Source organism: Canis lupus, chromosome 3 (genome assembly GCF_011100685.1).
Source record: "Canis lupus familiaris isolate Mischka breed German Shepherd chromosome 3, alternate assembly UU_Cfam_GSD_1.0, whole genome shotgun sequence".
NCBI classification, from domain to species: Eukaryota; Metazoa; Chordata; class Mammalia; order Carnivora; family Canidae; genus Canis; species Canis lupus.
In genome coordinates this window covers 84,278,524-84,297,618 of record NC_049224.1, presented here as the reverse complement: position 1 = coordinate 84,297,618, position 19,095 = coordinate 84,278,524, and the positions used below count along the sequence as shown (strand labels likewise).

Below are 19,095 nucleotides of genomic sequence, written 5' to 3'. Positions count from 1 at the left end.
GACGTAGGCAAGTCAGGGGCAAGAGCAAATCCATTTTTTCAATATTTCCGTTCAGCGGTGCTCAATCTAGCCCTATCCTTTATTCGCTGTGGGACCTGGGGGTGGGGTGGGGGGTGGGCAAGGTACTCCTCATCTCTGGGCCTCAGTTTCCTCATTTGTAAAATGGGGATGATAACCATGCCAGTCCCTTTTTCACAGTCACAATGCGTAAACCTGTAAAGCCTACAGAGCAGTAGCAGGCGCTTTAAGTAAAGAAGGCACTATGCTGGGCTGCTTCCACTTCCCCATCGCCGGCTCCTTGTAAGCCCCACCTATGTTGAAATTCTAGAGACGCCGCTGTTTCTGATTACACGGTTCTCCCCGATCCGTGCAATTATCCTGGTTGGCGCCTACACTCCTGTACCTTGCCGGGACAACCCGGGCAGTCCGCACTGCTTCGTGGCCCCCCAGACCCCCGGCCGTGCGGGCCGCGCCGCCTCCCCGCTCCCCGCCTCCCCACGCCGCCGCCGGCTCCGCGCAGCCGCCCCCCGCGGGGCTCCCGGGCTCGCGGCCACGCCCTCGGGGCGGGGCTTGGGCTCCGCGCAGGCGCACTGCGGCGGCGCCGCGCCTGCGCCGTGGCGGGGCTGAAGGAGGCGGGGGATTGGTATGCTGCGTGCGAGTGTGTGAGGGCGGAGGCGGCGGCGAGCGTGGTACTACGGGCGCGGGCCGGAGGGGGCGGGGGGATGCGCCGCGGCGGCGGCGGCGGCGGCGGCGGCGGCGGCGGCGGCGCGGGCGCTGGGCTGCGGAGCGGAGGCGCCAGAGCCGCGGGGCCCGGTCTCGCCGCCGCAGGAGCGCGGGGGTCGCGCGCGGCCTGAGGACGCCGCACCTTTCTGCCCCTCGCCTTTTTTTTTTTTTTTAAACAACCGGAACCAATGAACGCAGCCGGGGCCGGAGCTCCGGAGGCCGCCGGTGCCGAGGGGACCAGGCTGGCGCCCGGCAGGAGCAGGCGTCCGCGGCGGCGGGGGCGGCCCGCGGCGGGCGGGGCGGGCGGGGCGGGCGGGGGGCCGGCGGCCGGGGCTCCTCCGCGCCCTCGCCCCGCCGCGGCCCGCCCGGCCTGGGCTGCGGGGCTGCTGCTCGGGCTGCTGCTGCTCGGCGCGGCCGACGGATGCGACCTGGCGTCCCGGCAGCTCCGCGGGCGGCGGGCCTCGGGCGCGGCCGCCGCCTCCTCTCCCGCCGCGGTGGCGGCCGACAGTCCGGCGCTCATGACAGGTGAGGGCCCGGGGGGCGGCGGGGGCGGGCGGCGGGCGCGACGCCGGCGGCCGCGGGACCCCCGACCCGGGAGGGGCCCCTGCTCCAGCCCTGCTTCAGCCGCTGCTGCCCCTGCTCTGCCCCTGCTCCACCCCTGCCCCAGGTCCTGCCCCTGCCCCAGGTCCTGCCCCTGCCCCAGCCCCTGCCCCTGCCCCAGCCCCTGCCCCAGCCCCTGCCCCTGCCCCAGCCCCTGCTCCACTCCTGCCCCAGCTCCTGCCCCAGCTCCAGCCCGAGCCCCAGCCCCAGATCTAGCCTCTGCCCTTGCTCCAGTCCCTGCTCCAGTCCCTGCTCCAGCCCCTGCCCCTGCCCCAGCCCCTGCTCCACTCCTGCCCCAGCTCCTGCCCCGGCTCCAGCCCGAGCCCCAGCCCCAGATCCAGCCTCTGCCCCTGTCTCTGCCCTTGCTCCAGCCCCTGCTCCAGCCCCTGCCCCAGCTCCTGCCCCTGCCCCAGTCCCTGCTCCAGCCCCTGCCCCAGCTCCTGCCCCTGCCCCAGCCCCTGCTCCAGCCCCTGCCCCAGCCCCTGCCCCAGCCCCTGCTCCACCCCTGCCCCAGCTCCTGCCCCGGCTCCAGCCCGAGCCCCAGCCCCAGATCCAGCCTCTGCCCCTGTCTCTGCCCTTGCTCCAGCCCCTGCCCCAGCTCCTGCCCCTGCCCCAGCCCCTGCTCCACCTCCTGCCCCGGCTCCAGCCCGAGCCCCAGCCCCAGATCCAGCCTCTGCCCCTGTCTCTGCCCGTGCTCCAGCCCCTGCTCCAGCCTCCGCCCCTGCCCTTGCCCCAGCTCCTGTCCCTGCTCCAGCCCTTGCTCCTGTCCCAGCCCCTGCTCATGCTCCAGCCCCTGCCTCTGCTCCAGCTCCTGCTCCTGCGCCTGCCCCAGCCTCTATCCCAGCCCCCGTCCCTGCCCGACTCCCGCTGTACGACCTGCCACGGCCGGGGCGCGATGCGGAGCGGGGCGCCCCGACGCCAGCGCCCCGGCCGCTGCCTGGTCTGGGTCCCCTACGGCCGGGACGGCTTTCTCCTCCGCCCCCACCCCCGACACCCCGCCCTCCACTGAGCCTCTCGGCGGCGGCACTAGCTTCTCCGCCCTACGGTCGGGCTCCCCGGTGTTCCTCGCTGAGCAATGCAGTGGTTTCCCTTCCGTGCTGCAGAAGAGCCGAGCCAGCAGGGTCTGCAGGGTACTGGGCTGATTTTTTTTTTTTTTTTTTTTTTAAAGCTGCTGGAAAAAGTCAGCAGCAGCAATGCGGTATTTAGTCGGCCTGTGGTGCTGCTTTTGCAGAGGCAGCTGCCAGCGAGTCGTACAGGTTCAAAGCCCCGCTGAGCACGGTGTCCCAGGGGAGGCTGCTAAAGCGGATTCTTTGAGAGCCATAATACCTAGTGGTATTAGTGGTTCCGTATTAGTAGGCGGAAATCTCTAAGTCTAATGTGTATTTTTTGAAGGGTGGGAGGAAGGTTTTAAAGGATGGGAAGTATTTGCTGCTGGGAGCATCGCTGGGTGACAAAGGGTGCAGGAAAGCTCTTCAGGTAGCCAGAAATATGCCTTAAAACTTAGCAGGTGCAGGATATTCAGGGCTAGTATTTGAGCGGCACAGTTCTGATAGAATGCACCAGCACTTTTGTAATACAGAACGTTCTCGAAATTATCGAAACCTTGCGAACACGTTTGGTGTTAAAGCCTTCCAGTGTCACGTACAACTGATACGTGTGGTTTGAGTAATGATTTGGGAATCTTGAGACGATTTCTTTTGGAAAAGTAGTGGAGCTAAAGTAATGTTCATTTTTTTTTCTTCTTACTGTATTTTTAAGAGTAATCGGTAGATCTTCTACATTGCAAGATGAAAAAGGAAAACGTGAAGGGGAACAAGATGACCTGTCATTAACCTAACCGAAGTGATGATAGTGCAGCAGTCCTCCGAAAGTTACTAACAGCTGCTTTGAGAAGTGCTCGGGGAGCTGTATTCTTTGAAGCAAAGCAAATGCTCTGGGATTTATGACAGAGTGTTTACTATTTTAGAGAGTCGGTGGATTTTGTCAAGCTCTTTGAAAGTTGTGTAGAATATAATGATCAGAATATTTAACTTATTTTACCCTGAAGCATACCTAGCTCTTTTAAAATGAAACCTGAAACATCAAACCAGTCACTGGGCAATTAGGATACAGTGACTACAGAATGAGGAGTATTAGGAGCACAGTATAGTTTGAGAGAATAGCTGGAATGACTTTATGCTTTAGTAGTCTTTATTCTCCAACTACAAATGTGGCAGAGAAAAGTGAAGAACAGGGATCATTACAAAAGTAGCAAGATGAAAAACTATAATTGTGAAGTTTCAGGAAAATAGCAAGATAAACCTGACTCTAAAGGTTTAATGCCTCACACAGGAAGGGAGGGAGCAGAGATATTTGGGCTTCTGGGAGGTACAGAAGCATGATTATTGGTTTCTTGAGCAGAAGAGTTTGATTAATAAATAATTGGCTAATGCTTTATCAATATGTCATTGGTAGGGCATGCGATTCAGAAAATGTAGTGTTCTTTAACCAATAACAATACGGTGTATACTATGTCGATTATAGCAAGGAAATTGCTTCAGGTGAAATTTTTAGTTGACTTTATAATCCTCTTTGAAGATCTAAATTTCTCTGAGTTATGTATGGCGTCGTGAAAAAAGAAAGGTGATTGTGATTGGATAAAAAGTCTGATCACAAAAAATGAGTTTGTGCTGTAGTGCTTTAAAATAAGTGTACAAAAATAATATTAACTCTGGAATTTATTTTTAATGTTCTTATTCTTTCCCTTTGTTGGAATATTAATTTTTAACAAGTTAAATATTTCCATTTAGAATTTAAGATTATCAGACTACACATGTGCAAGTTAAATTGTGGTCATTTTTAAGAAGTTTATGTAAATACAGTCAATAGCACTGGTACCTGGGAAGTGGTAAATTGACGTCTGTAATAAAGGTGGAGCATGTTGAAAATTTCTGAGCAATATATATGCTTTCTATAAGGGCTCCTTCCTATTCCTCTGATGGTGTGAATAGTGTTCTTTAGTGATTTCCACCTGGAAATGTTGCGATCACCCGTGAACATAATATATTATTGCTATCGTACACTTTAGGAAGTAGATTGTACTTAGAAAATACTGCGTTTTCATATTTTGGGCAGTGTTAATGGAGAGAAATGGGATAGAGAGTGTTAGTAACAAAACAGCTATATGTGAATTTTGAAAGTGGAAAATTCTTGAATATTCTGAGAGAGGAATTGATCTATGGCTCTGTATTAAAGTTGTCACTTATCTGTGAGTATTCTTTTTTTTTTTTTTTAAGATTTTATTTATTTATTCATGAGAAAGAGAGGGAGAGGGAGAGAGAGGCAGAGGCAGAGACACAGGCAGAGGGAGAAGCAGGCTCCATGCAGGGAGCCCGATGTGGGACTAGATCCTGGGTTTCCAGGATCAGGCCCTGGGCTGAAGGTGGTGCTAAACTGATGAGCCACCTGGGCTGCCCATCTGTGAGTATTCTTAAGCGCTCTGAAAGTGACAGCCAAAATCACGTCTTCTCTTTTCCTCTACAGATTGGTATTTTTAATATTTCAGGGAACATCATGAGTCTGCCTCTTACTAATAAAATGTAGAAAGCATTCTTTTCCACTGAGGTTTGCCTCTCAAGAGTTTTACTTTCAAGGTTTAGTGTGTTTTAAGAATTAATTGCCTTTAAGTCATCTGTCACATGCTTAGTTTTGAGCAAGCAAGTGTTCTAAAGGGAGAATGAGATATCCTCAAAATAAACGGACTCACTGTCATAATGAGTATTGGTTTATGTTTTCCTTTTTTATATTACGTTTTCAGAATTGAGTGTGCAAAAGGTTGATAAGCTGAAACCAATATTTATAATGCTGTGTAGTAAAGGCTTAAATAATATGTTCATATATATATTTAGGGCTCTGGCTTTGAAAGCGATCAGAATTTAAAGCAAGTTAGGGCTTGGTGACTGAAAGTTTGCTGATTACAATCTAAGGCAGTAGTTTAATAATTCAAAGCATTAATTTCTTTTTTTGCCTAACAAATTTAGATTCAGTGACTTGCTCCTAGTGGAGAGTGATTGATCTCATCCGGATATGGTTTCTGAGAAATAGTTTATGAAAGGGCAAGGAAAGAGCAAAGAATATACACACACAAATATGTCGTGTGTATATGTATCTATATATATCACAGTTCTTTATTCTGGCAAAATGTGCAGAATACAGTTGATCTTTGAACTACAGGGTTGGGGTGCCAATGTGTGCAGTTAAAAATCCAAGTATAACTTTTGACTCCTCCAAACTAGATGCCCAAGGTAAACAATTGACACATATTTCGTATTTGTATTATATATTGTATTCTTAAAGTAAGCTAGAGTAAGGGAAACATTATTAATAAAGTCATGAGGGAGGGGCGGCCGGGTGGCTCAGCGGTGGAGTATCTGCCTTCAGCTCAGGTGGTGATCCCGGAGTCCCGGATCAGGTTCCACGTCGGGCTCCCTGCGTGGAGCTTGTTTCTCTCTGTGTGACTCATGAATAAATAAATGAAATCTTAAAAAAAAAAAAAATTCATGAGGGAAAATACATTTATAGTATTGTACTGTATTTATAGAAAAAATATGTGTATAAAGCAAACCTTTACAAAGGTACAAAGTTTAAACCTACAGAGTCCAAGGGTCAACTGTAACTGAAACATTTAAAACATGTTTTCTTATATGTAGTGGTTTTCAGAATTTTTTAAAACAAGTTTTAGCATCGGAAATGTTTGCTTTATCTTTTTTTTTTTAAATGAATGCAACCTTCTTTAGTGCCTCTATAAATGTTTACTAAAATACTTTTTACTAGTTTGGTGTGTTATTAGGAATATAAAATATTTTAGAACGTGTCTTTTGGAAGTATTAAAATTTCAATGAAAACTTAAAATACGGAAACCCTGGGTGGCGCAGCGGTTTAGCGCCTGCCTTTGGCCCAGGGTGCGATCCTGGAGACCCGGGATTGAATCCCACTTTGGGCTCCAGGTGCATGGAGCCTGCTTCTCCCTCTGCCTATGTCTCTGCCTCTCTCTCTCTCTCTCTCTCTCTCTCATAAATAAATAAAAATTAAAAAAAAAAAGAAAACTTAAAATATTAATTTGAAGGTACACCATTTAGAAAGAGCCATTCCATTCATTAGTGTTAAACACCTCTATGTGGTGGGCGTTTGCTAATTTAGATGAAAATACTTCACACGAGCATGATTATCATTGTAAAAAGTCTTAAGATTGATTTGAAATATCTCCCTTTGCTTACCTACATTTACTTAGCAAATATTGTCACTTTTTTTTTTTAATTCTAACTGGTTTGGGTGTAGTTATTTTACAATGAATTATAGTGTTAATGTTTATATTGTGGCAATAGTTAAGCTCACAGTGTAGTTCACATAGTACCAGAAACCATTATTCCTCTTTTTTTAAAAAAAAAAAAAAAAGATTTTATTTATTTATGAGAGACACAGAGAAAAAGGCAGAGACACAGGCAGAGGGAGAAGCAGGCCCCACGCAGGGAGCCCGACGTGGAACCCGATCGATCCCAGGACTCCAGGATCACGCCCTGGGCTGAAGGCAGGCGCTAAATCGCTGAGCCACCCGGGCATCCCATTATTCCTCTTTTTGTGAAATTGCTCTTTCTGAATTTAGCTTCTGATTTCCTTTTGATGGCTAGGTCTTCTGCTGTATTCTCTTTTGCCTTCTCAGGTAGTTATCATTACTAGTTCTTTCCTTCATCAGTATTTGGCCATTGCTGTAGGGGTTTCTTTTTCTTTTCTTTTTTTTTCTTTCTTTTCTTTTCTTTTCTTTTCTTTTCTTTTCTTTTCTTTTCTTTTCTTTTCTTTTTTCTTTTCTTTCTTTCTTTCTTTCTTTCTTTCTTTCTTTCTTTCTTTCTTTCTCTGACTACAGGATTAAGAATCAACTCATACATGTTTTTGATCTAGTCTATTTTGAACATTTAAGAATTAGTAATTTTACTGGTCTGGAAACATTGCTTTTCTTGGGAATACCATGGTAGAACTGATTGGTCTCTGTTGGGAATCCCTGCATAGGAATAATTTAGAGGGTCACTTGGAAAAATGAGTTTGGGATTTAGCATAACTTTAGCAATAGGAGGAGCCACACAGGAATTCTTTAATTTGCTAAAGGCTTGCTTTGTGATTGAATGCATACTAATGTTTTCAGATTAATTTAGACTTCTGAGTAACTATGTCAAGCATTGTGGATATTGGCCTACTCATTGATAATCGGTGTAGGATACTCTTAAGATGATGCTTGGGGATCTATATCTATGTAAATGGTAGCTAAAGTATAAACTGGTTAAGCTAATGTTAAGATAAACAGTCAATAATATGATTAGTAAGCCCCTTTTGGTATTCACTAAAATTTGGACTTTATCTTATTAAGAACTAACAGATTTTATCAGCCTAACCATTTCCCCCCCAAGATTTATTTATTGATTTATTTGAGAGAGAGGGAGAGAAATAGACTCCCTTCTCAGCATGGAGCCCAACATGGGGCTCAATCCCATGACCCTGAGATCGACCTGAGCTGGAATCAAGAGTTGGATGCTTAACTGGCACTCCCAGGTGCCTTTCAGCCAAACAATTATTAAGCACATGCACAGTACCATACATATAGTAGGAATTGGAAAGTATACACAAAAGAGAAAGACCATGAGTGTGCCTATTGGGAATAGTAGATATATTTATTAAACTATTACTAGCTGTCAGTATTGTGCTAAGTGGTTTATATATCACTGTTTTTGATTCTGACATTAATACTATTAGAGATAACCCTACTATAATCTTCATATAAATGTTGGGGAAACCAATGGAGTAACTTAAGTAACTTACTGAAGGTCATACTTAGTAATTAGAGTCAGAGATTGACCTGAGTTTCTCTGCTTACAGAGCTTTGATTCTTTACTGGTATGTTGTATGCATCTTTGCACACAACTAGGCATAATAGATGGATTGTATTAGTACCAAAATGGACTGCAAGATGTTGGAGAGAGGAAAGCTATTAGGGAATATTACTTAGAGGAGGTTCTAGGGTTTGAGTGGGATCTTGATGTTAGATAGGGACTTCTTGTGGAGATGAGTGAAAGATCTTTCTCGGAGAAGGCATGTGCAGGCGTAAGAAGTTAATAGTTTTCTTTATAGTTAAGCATAGGGTATATGTAGAGTAGCGGGAAATGCAAGGAGAAAGAAGGCTCAGGTCAAATTATCGAGGACTTTAATATTCCTTAGTTTGTATGCTTGGTATTGAAATGTCAACACATTTAACACTGGGGTACTCAGTCTTGTGCAGGAGACTATGGGAAATGATGGTACATTTTCTTGGTATATCCATTTTACTAGATCGGGAAACAAATGATTTATTTGATAGTAACAAAACATTTAACAGTACTGAATGTGCATGTGTTATGGAGAATGCAAATTTAATTGTTAAGGTAAAATAAAAGGCTTGAGGTATTTTGGCCTTTCAGAGTGTTCTGTTCATAAACTTAAAAGTAGTAAATCTGTTTTCTTGTTGGGTTGGGAATCACTGTAGTTTTTGAATATGGAAGTGACATGACTCTGTGAGAAAGTGAAGTCTGAGTGGTTAGAAGTGAGGAGATGATAGAAATGAAGAGGACAGTTAGGAAACTGAAGAGAAGTAAAGGTCTTGAGAATTTCAGTCATGAAATTATGGCTATGAAAATGTTTAGAGGAAATTTTATTAAATTTGCTTTATTAGGAATCTAGAGGGAAATCTAAGAAACAAAAATTACCTTTTAATATTAAACACCTAGTGTTTGTAGAATGACTTATTTAAATTGATGAAAGTCCTTGAAAATATGCAAGAGGAATGTAGTTTTAGTATTCCTTATTTTATTTTTATTTTAAAGATTTATTTTTTTATTCATGAGAGAACACAGACTGAGAGAGAGAGAGGCAGAGACATAGGCAGAGGGAGAAGCAGGCTCCTCTCAGGGAGCCCGATATGTGGGACTCAATCCCAGGACCCTGGGATCACGACCTGAGCTGAAGGTAGGTGCCTAACCGCTGAGCCACCCAGGCATCCCTATTTTTATTTTTTAAAATACTTTATCCATTTATTTAGAGAGAGCCAGAGAAAGCGAACGTGCAAGTAGGAGGAAGGGCAGAGAGAGAGAGAGAGAGAATCTCAAGCAGACTCCACAGAGTGAAGGGCTGGACACAGGGCTCTGTCCCAGGACCTTTAGACCATGACCCGAGCCAAAGTCAAGAATTGGGCACTCGACCAACTGAGCCACCCAGGCGCCCCTAGTATTCCGTGTGTTAAAGTGGATGTTTGTTCCTTAACAGTGGATAACTGTTTCTGGATTGACTTAATACTATATTGCATCAAAGTTGAATTTTCCCCACCCCAGCTCTCCTTTGAATAAGCAATGCCTAAAAGTATTGGCATATTATTTGTTTCAAAATTAACTTTTGAGTTTCACATGTGAATTTCAAACTTGATCCTTAGGTGATGATTTCAAATTTGTTCATTTCCTTATCCTTCTAGATCTTTATATTAGTAGGTATTAGATATTTAGTCCTTCTTGACAGTTTCTAATCCTACCTTCAGTTTTCCTTGACTGGCTTTATTATTGCTAATTTTAAGAGTAGTTCTCTCTTGTCTGTCCTCAGTCTTGTGTTCCTCTAGTCTAGCTGAACATTTCCTCCTCAGAGAACTTCATTACTAGGAAAGTTCTAAATTGGGGGTGGGGAACCCCAAGCCAATGATTGACTTAACTTTTGGCTTTATTTCATTTGGCCCTTGAGGTGATACTGCACAACCATCATGGCTGCAGTCCTGAGAGTAATTTCCTTTCTGTTAGGCTGCCCTCAGTCGCACAGTGTAAAGTGAAACAACTTTAGGAGAAAGGCTAAGATCAGTTGTAGAATGCTAAATAGTGGCTGTTCAGTGTTTTCTTTAGGCGGTGGTAATTCCCCTCACCCCAGAACCCACAGTGTATTAGAACAGTTAGTTGGACTAACATTCATCTCAGAACTCAAGCATCTGTCTCAGTGTTTCTTGCAAAACGAATTTGTCTTTTTTTTTTTTTTTTTTTTTTTTTTTTTTTTTTTTAATATTTTTTATTTATTTATTTATGATAGTCACACAGAGAGAGAGAGAGAGAGAGAGAGAGAGAGGCAGAGGGAGAAGCAGGCTCCATGCACCGGGAGCCTGACGTGGGATTCGATCCCGGGTCTCCAGGATCGCGCCCTGGGCCAAAGGCAGGCGCCAAACCGCTGCGCCACCCAGGGATCCCAACGAATTTGTCTTTATGTGTACTTAGGGATTTTGGCCTCTGTTTAACTTACTTTTACCTCTACTTCCCTACCTCTCTTTTTGATCTTCCTAAACTTGCCAGTATGTGGAACTGAAATACTTCAAAAATGATTTTACTGAATTAAGTACTGGGTTTTTAATTTTAGAAATAATGGAAGTGAATCTGATTTAAAAAATGTTAAACAACCTATTTCAAACCCCTACAGTAACAAAACTGATTTGTAGTTGTTGATTAAGTGATTCTCAATAAGTAAAAAAAGTTTTTTTTAAAACCTTCACTTGAAATATTTATCTGTTATATAACATATGGACATTTCACAGATCCATGTTATTGTGTTCATGTTTTCTTTCCTTTTTAGAAATGTCTAATGTTGAGTAAACAGATAATCTTATTCCTCCTCCTCTATTCCTATTCTCTAGCAATAAATCTCTAACTTTTCCATTAATGGTACGTATATAATTTTTCCTGTGTCTTTACTTTCATCTTCAGCGATTCTTTCTATTTTGTTACACACATTCAAACTGTGTTAATCCTTGATACTTATTTCTTCTGGATACCAAATTAAAAAAAAAATCTACTTTAAAGTTGAATAAAACTGGGGGTATAGGTACTCTGATATTTTTTGAGTTTTTTAAAAAAAAGTATACCCTGTGATGTGCAGCCAGTATTTGGTTCTGGGTCTGTTGAAATAGATCCTAAAAAGAAGTGTAGAGGGTAAAAGTCAGAAAGTCAGACTATGGTGACCATGTGTGCATGCATATACGTGTGCACATAAAGCTTTAAACATTAAAGTAATTGTTTTGTGGCAGATATGTTGCAAGGAACTGGGGATATAAAGATGCTGAAATTGCATCATTACAAGAACAATATAAACTTGAAAATTGCCTGAGAGTGTACTGCATAATCTAAAAAAAAGAATTAATATGGTATTTATTTTTAAAAAGGGAACCTCTGTGGCAGCTTATCTAGTAGCAATTTTGCATTTACTAAAAATACCTATTAGAATATCTATTAGAAATTTTTAAAAAAAATTTATTCATGAGAGACAGAGAGAGTGAGAGCGAGAGAGGCAGAGACACAGGCAGAGGGAGAAGCAGGCTCCATGTAGGGAGTCTGACATGGGACTGGATCCCGGGCTTCTAGGATCATGCCCCAGGCTGAAGGCGGTGCTAAACCGCTAAGCCACCTGGACTGCCCTTATTAGAAATTTCTTGTTACACATTTGCAATTTTGAAAATAAGCCCCCTTCCCCTTCTTTGGAACAAGGTGTGATATAAATATAGTACTTTTTTACTTTTTGATATTATTTTTATTCTTCATTCAACATGGGGCTCAGACTCACAACCCTGATGTCAAGAGTTGCATGTTCTACCAACAGAGCCAGCCAGGTGCCCTGAAGTGGGCTATTTTTTCCACAGTAGAAGTATTCACTGAGAATGCATAAGAGTTTATCACATGGGGGGGGGGGTGGGTGGGTACCTGGATGGCTCAGTTGGTTAAGCATCCAACTCTTAGTTTTGGCTCAGGTCACTCTCACAGAGTCATGAGATCAAGTCACATGTTGGGCTGGGCACTTAGCCTGGAGTCTGCTTTTCCTTCTCTCTCTGCTACCACCCCCCCCCCCCCCCGCCCATGCTCTCTTTGTAAATAAATAAAATATTTAAAAAGTGTTATAAAGAGTTTGTCACATAGGGAAAAGTGTAATTGTGAGAGGAAGAAGCTGAGTGGGGAATGACATGATAGACATTGCCATTTGAGAATGCTTAGTGGAAATTGTGAATTGTGGCAGAGTTAGTGGTCAGCCTGGTTGTAGTGTGCCACCATCTGTGTCTACAAGTGGGATTCAAATATATGCCAGGCATTTGTATATTTTACCTCATTTAATCCTTTAGAATCCTAGTGAGGTTATCATTCCTGTATATTACTATATATGATGGAGATTTAGATTTGGGTCTCAAACAGTTTATTCCTTAAAAATCCTCCAGGGGGCTCTTGCGTGGCTCACTTGGTTAATTGCCTTTGGCTCAGGTGGTGATCTCAGGGTCTGGGTATCTAGCCTCTCATTGCATTGCATTGCATTGCAGTCCTGATCAGCAGGGGTCTGCTTCTTCCTCTCCCTCTGTGCTTGTGTGTGCACGTGCTCACTCCCCCTCAAATAAATAAAATCTTTAAAAAATCCTCTACAGCCAAAGATCTTTATGATAAATAAAATTTAAAAAACTAAATTTAAATGATATCCTCAGTAAGTAGGTAATTCCTATTTGTGGTTTGTTTTAATGTATATTCCTTAAGGATGGAATGTTATTTTTATGAAGCATAGCATTTTATATCTTGAACTTTTATCTGGGCCATAAGTCTGCTTCCACTTTTTGTACAGTGTGGTTAGGAGCATAGCCTCTAGACTAGAGTGAGATTTCTTGAGTTTGAGTCCCAGTCTGACAGTGGTTTTGTAATTTGGGTAGGTGATTTAATCTATTCATGCCTGCAAAGTGTTCCTGGACTCAATTCCAGTGTGTGTAGGGAGACTTGCCCATACCAGCAGGCAGTTTTTGGACATCATCTGAGTGTCTGAAAATGCAACACAATCCTGACACAATCTACCTGGAGATGGAATTGGATTCCACAGGTAGCTGTCCCACAAGACTACCCTCCATTTCAGAAGCCAGGTATAAACCCTGGTTGTGCTTCTGATCTATTAATCAGAGGTTCACATTGACCCCACTCCTTGGGTTTAATTTGCTGGAGTAGCTCACAGAACTCAGAAAAACTTGCTGACTTACTAGATTACCAGTTTATGACAAAGAATATTAAAGAATTCATATCAACAGCCCCATGAAGAGATACATAGGGCAAAATCCCAAACAAAGTAGTTTCTGTCTTCCTGGAGTTTGGGGGTCTGCATAATGGCACATGGAAGCTTTCTGTCCCCAGTGTGGAAGTAGTCTGGATGCCCTGTTTTTTTTTTTTTTTTTTTTAAATGGAGGCATTGGGTTTTCATTATATAGGCATGATTGATGAACTCATTGGCCATTGGTAATTGATTCAGCCTCTAGCCTTCCCAGAAATCTGGTTGGGATTGAAAGTTCCAACCCTCCATTCAAGCTTGGTTCCTCTGGCAACCAGCCCCCATTCCTTAGGTGTGTTTTGCATAAATCACCTTCATTAATGTAAGCCCAGTTGTGGTAGAAAGGGTTTGTTAGGAATACTAAGACAGTCATTTCACCTTTATGGCTCTGAAGCTTTTTCAGGAACTGAGGATAAGAGCCCAAATACAACAAAAGATACTCCCTTTGCTCTTATCCCTCAGGAAATTCCATGGGTTTTGGGAGCTGTGAGCCAGAGACTGTGGATGAAGACGAAATATATATGAGGTTTTTATTTTGGTTATCTCAGTGACCAAATACATGCAGTTGTTATAAATTTCAATATTGTGCCTAAATTTCCTTAACTCTAAAATAGGTTTGAATACATAAATTAATCTACGTAGAAAGCTTAGAACAGAGTCTGGCAAATACAAATATTCAATTGTTGACTTACTATTTTTAATCTATACATAAAGGTGTACAGTAGTTGTAGAAATGTGATGTATCGAGTATTAAGATGTTTCATGTTGCGTTTTTAAAAAGTGTGAAGACATTTTGAGTCACTCCACGATCTAAATAACCATTAATGATCTGAGGTAAGTAAAAAATTTGTAATAATATGAAGCTAAGGGGATTGAGATTGAGGAGTACTATGGTATTTTTAAGAAGTTGTGTCATTAGCTTAAGTGATTTTGTACCTTTATTATTTTATAAGATTAAAAGACTTAAAGAATTTTGCAGTTGAAATATTAGACTTAAAAATCTTTTAGGTTTTTAATGCATGGAGCTTTCATTTCAGTTGGGAGGATAGGGGGAAAAATTATTTTTAACTTGTGAGAAATGCTATCAAGGAACAAAAGAGAGTTACAAGATAGAAAACACTGTGGCTCATATAGGGACACCTACTGATTTAGATAGGCTTGTTAAGAAAGCTTTCTGAGAAGATGACATTTAACAGGACATCTGCAGGATCAGGAGCCAAATCTGTGAAGAGTTGGGTAATAGCATTCCACACAGTGGTAATAACATGGACAAAAGACTTCGAGGCAAAGTATTTGAATATTTGAAGAAGTGAAAGTATCATTTTGACTGAGCATCTTGAAGAAGGGGAAGAGTAGTGTTTGATCTGGCTGTACAAGAGGGAAGGGTCAGATGGTACAGAGCCACATAGACCATATCTGGGATTTATTCAGTGGGTGGTAGGAAGCCATTGAAGCATTTTCAGGAGTGTAGTTTTTAAAAATTATTATTTTATTATTATTTTATTTTTTTTCAGGAAGGTAGTTACAAAATTCCTTTTTTGGGGGGTGGGTTTGGTCCAGTGTTTTGTTTTTTTCCCCTAAATTATTATGGAAAGAACACATAATGTAAAATTTCCCATCTTAATCATTTTTAAGCATACAATTCAGTAGTGTTTAGTATATTCACATTGTTGTGAAACAGATCTCCAGAACTTTTTTCATGTTGCTGCAAGACTCAAACTCTACTAAATTTCAATCAAGAAGAAAAGGCAAACTGAACAAGAAACAAAGGCCTTTTATTTGGGGTCGCAGAACTGGCAATTCAGGGAGTGCAGATTCTGGTAGCAACTAGGAGGGTGTCTTACTCATGTGAGGAAAGCAGGGGATTTTTATGAGAAAGAAGAGGATAATCACGTGACTTAGATAAAGAAGAGGGGGAAATGTTTATGGGTGATAAACAGTTGAGCCGCTTTTGATTATTCTCTAATCAACTACTTTATTGATGTTACCAAATGAAACTATTCTTGGTATGCATTAGTTAATTGTTCTGTCTTCATAAAGTTCATACCAACAGTATTATGGTCCAAATGTCAGTTCTGTTGAATTTTACTAGCAACTGCTTGTTAAACAGGCCTGGTCTGGCACAGTTTAAGAGTTCATGAGTTAGAAAGGAAAATGGAGCTTCAAAATGGGGTCTCTCATTTGACACCATCAAACAGCGGCTCCCCACGCCCTCTGGGGACCTTCCTTCTGGTGTTTCCATGCATTTGACTACTTTACATATCTCAGTATAAGTGGAATCATACAGTATTTGTTTTATTGTGATTGGCTTCTTTGACTTAGCATAATGTCCTTCATGTTCATCCATGTTGTAGCATGTCGCAGGACTTTTCTTCCTTCTTAAGGCTGAATAACATTCCATTGTATGTATATACCACATTTTTTATATCCATTCATATCCAGGTGCCAGTGGACACTTGGGGTTGCTTCTACATTTTGGCTATTGTGAATAGTCCTATGAACATGGGTATGCAGATATCTCTCTGAGACTCTGCTTTCAGTTCTTTTGTGTGTGTATACACACACACACACACACACACATACACTATTAGGATTGCTGGGTCATATGGTAGTTCTGTGTTTAATTTTTTGAGGCACCTCATACTGTTTTCCAGTGGTTGTCCCCTTTTCCAACGCACCATCAGAGTACGTGTGTTTCCATTACTCTGTGATTTACATTTAAAATATTTCTTTGGCTGCTATTTGGGGGATGAATTGTTGGGCTCAAGAGTCACCACAGGGAGATTGCATTGGGAAGTAGTTATTAGTAGTCTAGTTGAGAATTAATAATGGCTTGGACTAGGATGGTAGGAGGAGGAAGGGTTAACAAGATATTTTGAATTAGCATTGATTTGATTTGCTGATGGTTTGGGAAACAGCAGTGAAAGAAAGGGGAGAATCAAGGACAGCACTTAGATTGGTAATTTCAAGGTCCCCAATGACCTCCATAATACTGATGCAGGTAGGAAGGTCTTTCCCAGAAGCTCTAAGTGTCTTTCTTTTCATGTCTGGTAGGTCAGGCTTGGATTGTTGGACGATTTCCCTTTTTAGAGCAATCATGTTTCATTCTCCTGGGAGAATGACTGGGAGAGTGGCCACCTTCCTGAGCACATTGCTACCCTATATTTGAACAAAATGGAGGTTCTTTTAGGAATCTTCCATCTGTGTAGCGATTAATGGTTGACAGGCAGAACTTTGTGTCTAATATGTCCAGTACTTTAAAATATATGGGTCATCTGTAATATGATTTAATCAATGGTGTTATTCTTATCTAAGATGTTTTTGTTGCTATTTGAAAAATATTATGAGTTAAATGTTTTTGTGAAAAACTAGCATACCTTTATTTGTGACTGCTAATAACTTCTAGTGGAAAAATGTTACAGGATAGCTTTCAGTTTTTCACTTATGTAAACTGAGTAATTATGATTAATACTTTATTCAGTTGGCTTGAGTCATGAACTTCTTTAGTTGATAATTTCACATCTTTTGAAAACGCTTAGGAAAATTAAAATGGATTATTAGAAAGGCTGGAAACTTTATTCAATTTGTAATCTCACGGACATTAAAAAAACATTTAGAAAGTGCTAGCTGATGTGAAATTAAGAGTGGTAAAGTTAGTATTAGGCATAGTCTATGAGGTTTATTCTACAAATGTTTGAATGCCTACTTTTAGACACTTTTTAGGTGCCGGAGAAGTAGTAGGAACTAAACAAACAAAGTCTCTGCTCTTAACGATTTCACTTTCAATGCTCCAGTTGTTTGTCCTGCAGTAATAGTTTTGGTATATATAGAATGTGATATTTGAACAAATTAGTAACTTCCTCATTTTGTGTTGCCTCATTTTGTTGCGCTTTCACTGGTTTCCAGAGGCCTTTATAATTGAAGCTGAGAGCTACATTGTTTATCTATTAATCCTTTTACTTGTTTATAATACCCGATCTACAAGTCGTGATAAATCTCTTTAAGTCTTACACAAAACATACTTAAATATATGTATTGTATTGTATTTTTGTAAAAAAAATATTTATTTATTTATTCATGAGAGACAGAGCGAGAGAGGCAGAGACAGGCTGAGGGAGAAACAGGCTCCCTGCAAGGAGCCCGATGTGGGACTTGATCCTGGATCCCGGGATCACACCCTGAGCCAAAGGCAGATGCTCAACTACTGAGCCACCCAGGCATCCCAAATATGTGTATTTTAAAACCAACTTTCATGCAGTGTAATAGGCCTAGAACTAGAATTCAATTCTATTAGCTCCTAGTCCTGTGTTGTTTTTGCCACAGGCTATATAGTATTCTTTATGGGATCTATTTTAGAATATTATAGAAACATGCAAATATGTTGGTTCTCTGAATTTAATTAAGTCCATGACAATTTATGATGAATTGTTTAAACTTGTTTATAAAATTACCATTTAGCTTTTATAGTATACTAAAAATTTAGTTTTGCATTTTGAAGTCTTAAAATTTTTTTCATGTACCTTGCTGGTAGTCATGTACATTATTCATCATAAATCTTGAGTATTGAACTGCTAATAATTAGGACTTTTTCTTTCATATTGTAGATTAGTAAAAGAGTAAAATATTGGGACGCCTGTGTGGCTCAGTGGTTGAGTGTCTGTCTGCCTTTGGCTCAAGGCGTGATGCCGGATTCTGGGATCGAGTCTCACATCAGGCTCCTTGTGGGGAGCCTGCTTCTTCCTCTAAGTCTTTGCCTTTCTCTCTGTGTCTCTTATGAATAAATAAAATGTTTGTTTATTTATTTATTTAATTTTTTAAAGATTTTATTTATTTATTCATGAGAAACATACACAGAGAGGCAGAGACACAGGCAGAGGGAGAAGCAGGCTCCATGCAGGGAGCCCGACGTGGGACTCAATCCCAGGACTCCAGGATTGCGCCCCGGGCCGAAGGCAGGCACTAAACCGCTAAGCCACCCAGGAATCCCCTGTTTATTAACTTTTTATTTTTTTTTAAGGTTTTATTTATTTATTCATGAGAGACACAGAGAGAAACACAGAGAGAGACACAGGCAGAGGGAGAAGCAGGCTCCATGCAGAGAGCCTGATGTGGGACTCCATCCAGGGACTCCAGGGTCACACCCTGAGCCAAAGGCAGACGCTCAACTGCTGAGCCACCCAGGCATCCCTAAATAAAATGTTTAAAAAAAGAGTACAAAATTGTTATATTCTAGGGCCTCTAACTTATAATTAAATAACATGAGAATAGATTCTGCTTAGAAATTAAAAGATAATAAGGTAAGTCAGGTTTTTTTGTTTTGTTTTTTGTCTTTTGTCTTTGGTCGGTTTTTTAAGATTTTAGAAAAACAGCAGCTGTTTTTAGTTAAGTAGAAATTTCAAAGCAAGATATGTTTGTAGGTAATTTCTTTCTACTCATGATGAAGATGTTCCTGAAAAATCTTACCCAGAAGAATTTGAGGTTGAAGAAGATCTTATGGGAAAAATAGGCTTAAAGTAAGGCATTAGTGGGGTAACCTGGGTGGCTCTGTCAGTTAAGTGTCTGATTCTCAATTTTGGTTCAAGTCATGATATCAGGGTTGTGAGATAGAGCCCTGCATCAGACTCCACACTG

The 19,095-nt window shown here is 42.0% G+C and overlaps 1 protein-coding gene across 5 annotated transcripts in view; it reads left to right on the top strand.

Moving 5' to 3' along the window:
• The first annotated feature begins 591 nt into the window (after positions 1-591).
• The window catches only part of STIM2 (stromal interaction molecule 2), a 143,022-nt gene continuing 124,518 nt past the window's right edge, over positions 592-19,095 (top strand). Inside the window, exon 1 of one of the 5 annotated variants that reach the window (XM_038533537.1) lies at positions 592-689. Coding sequence is in view for 3 of the 5 variants with exons in the window: in XM_038533533.1 (XP_038389461.1) it covers positions 912-1,248 (337 nt within the window). In the remaining 2 variants the exon portion in view is untranslated. Of the gene's footprint in view, positions 690-816; positions 1,249-2,383; positions 2,454-19,095 lie in introns of those variants that run through there. The other 4 variants (XM_038533536.1, XM_038533533.1, XM_038533534.1 and 1 more) reach the window with 4 other exon arrangements.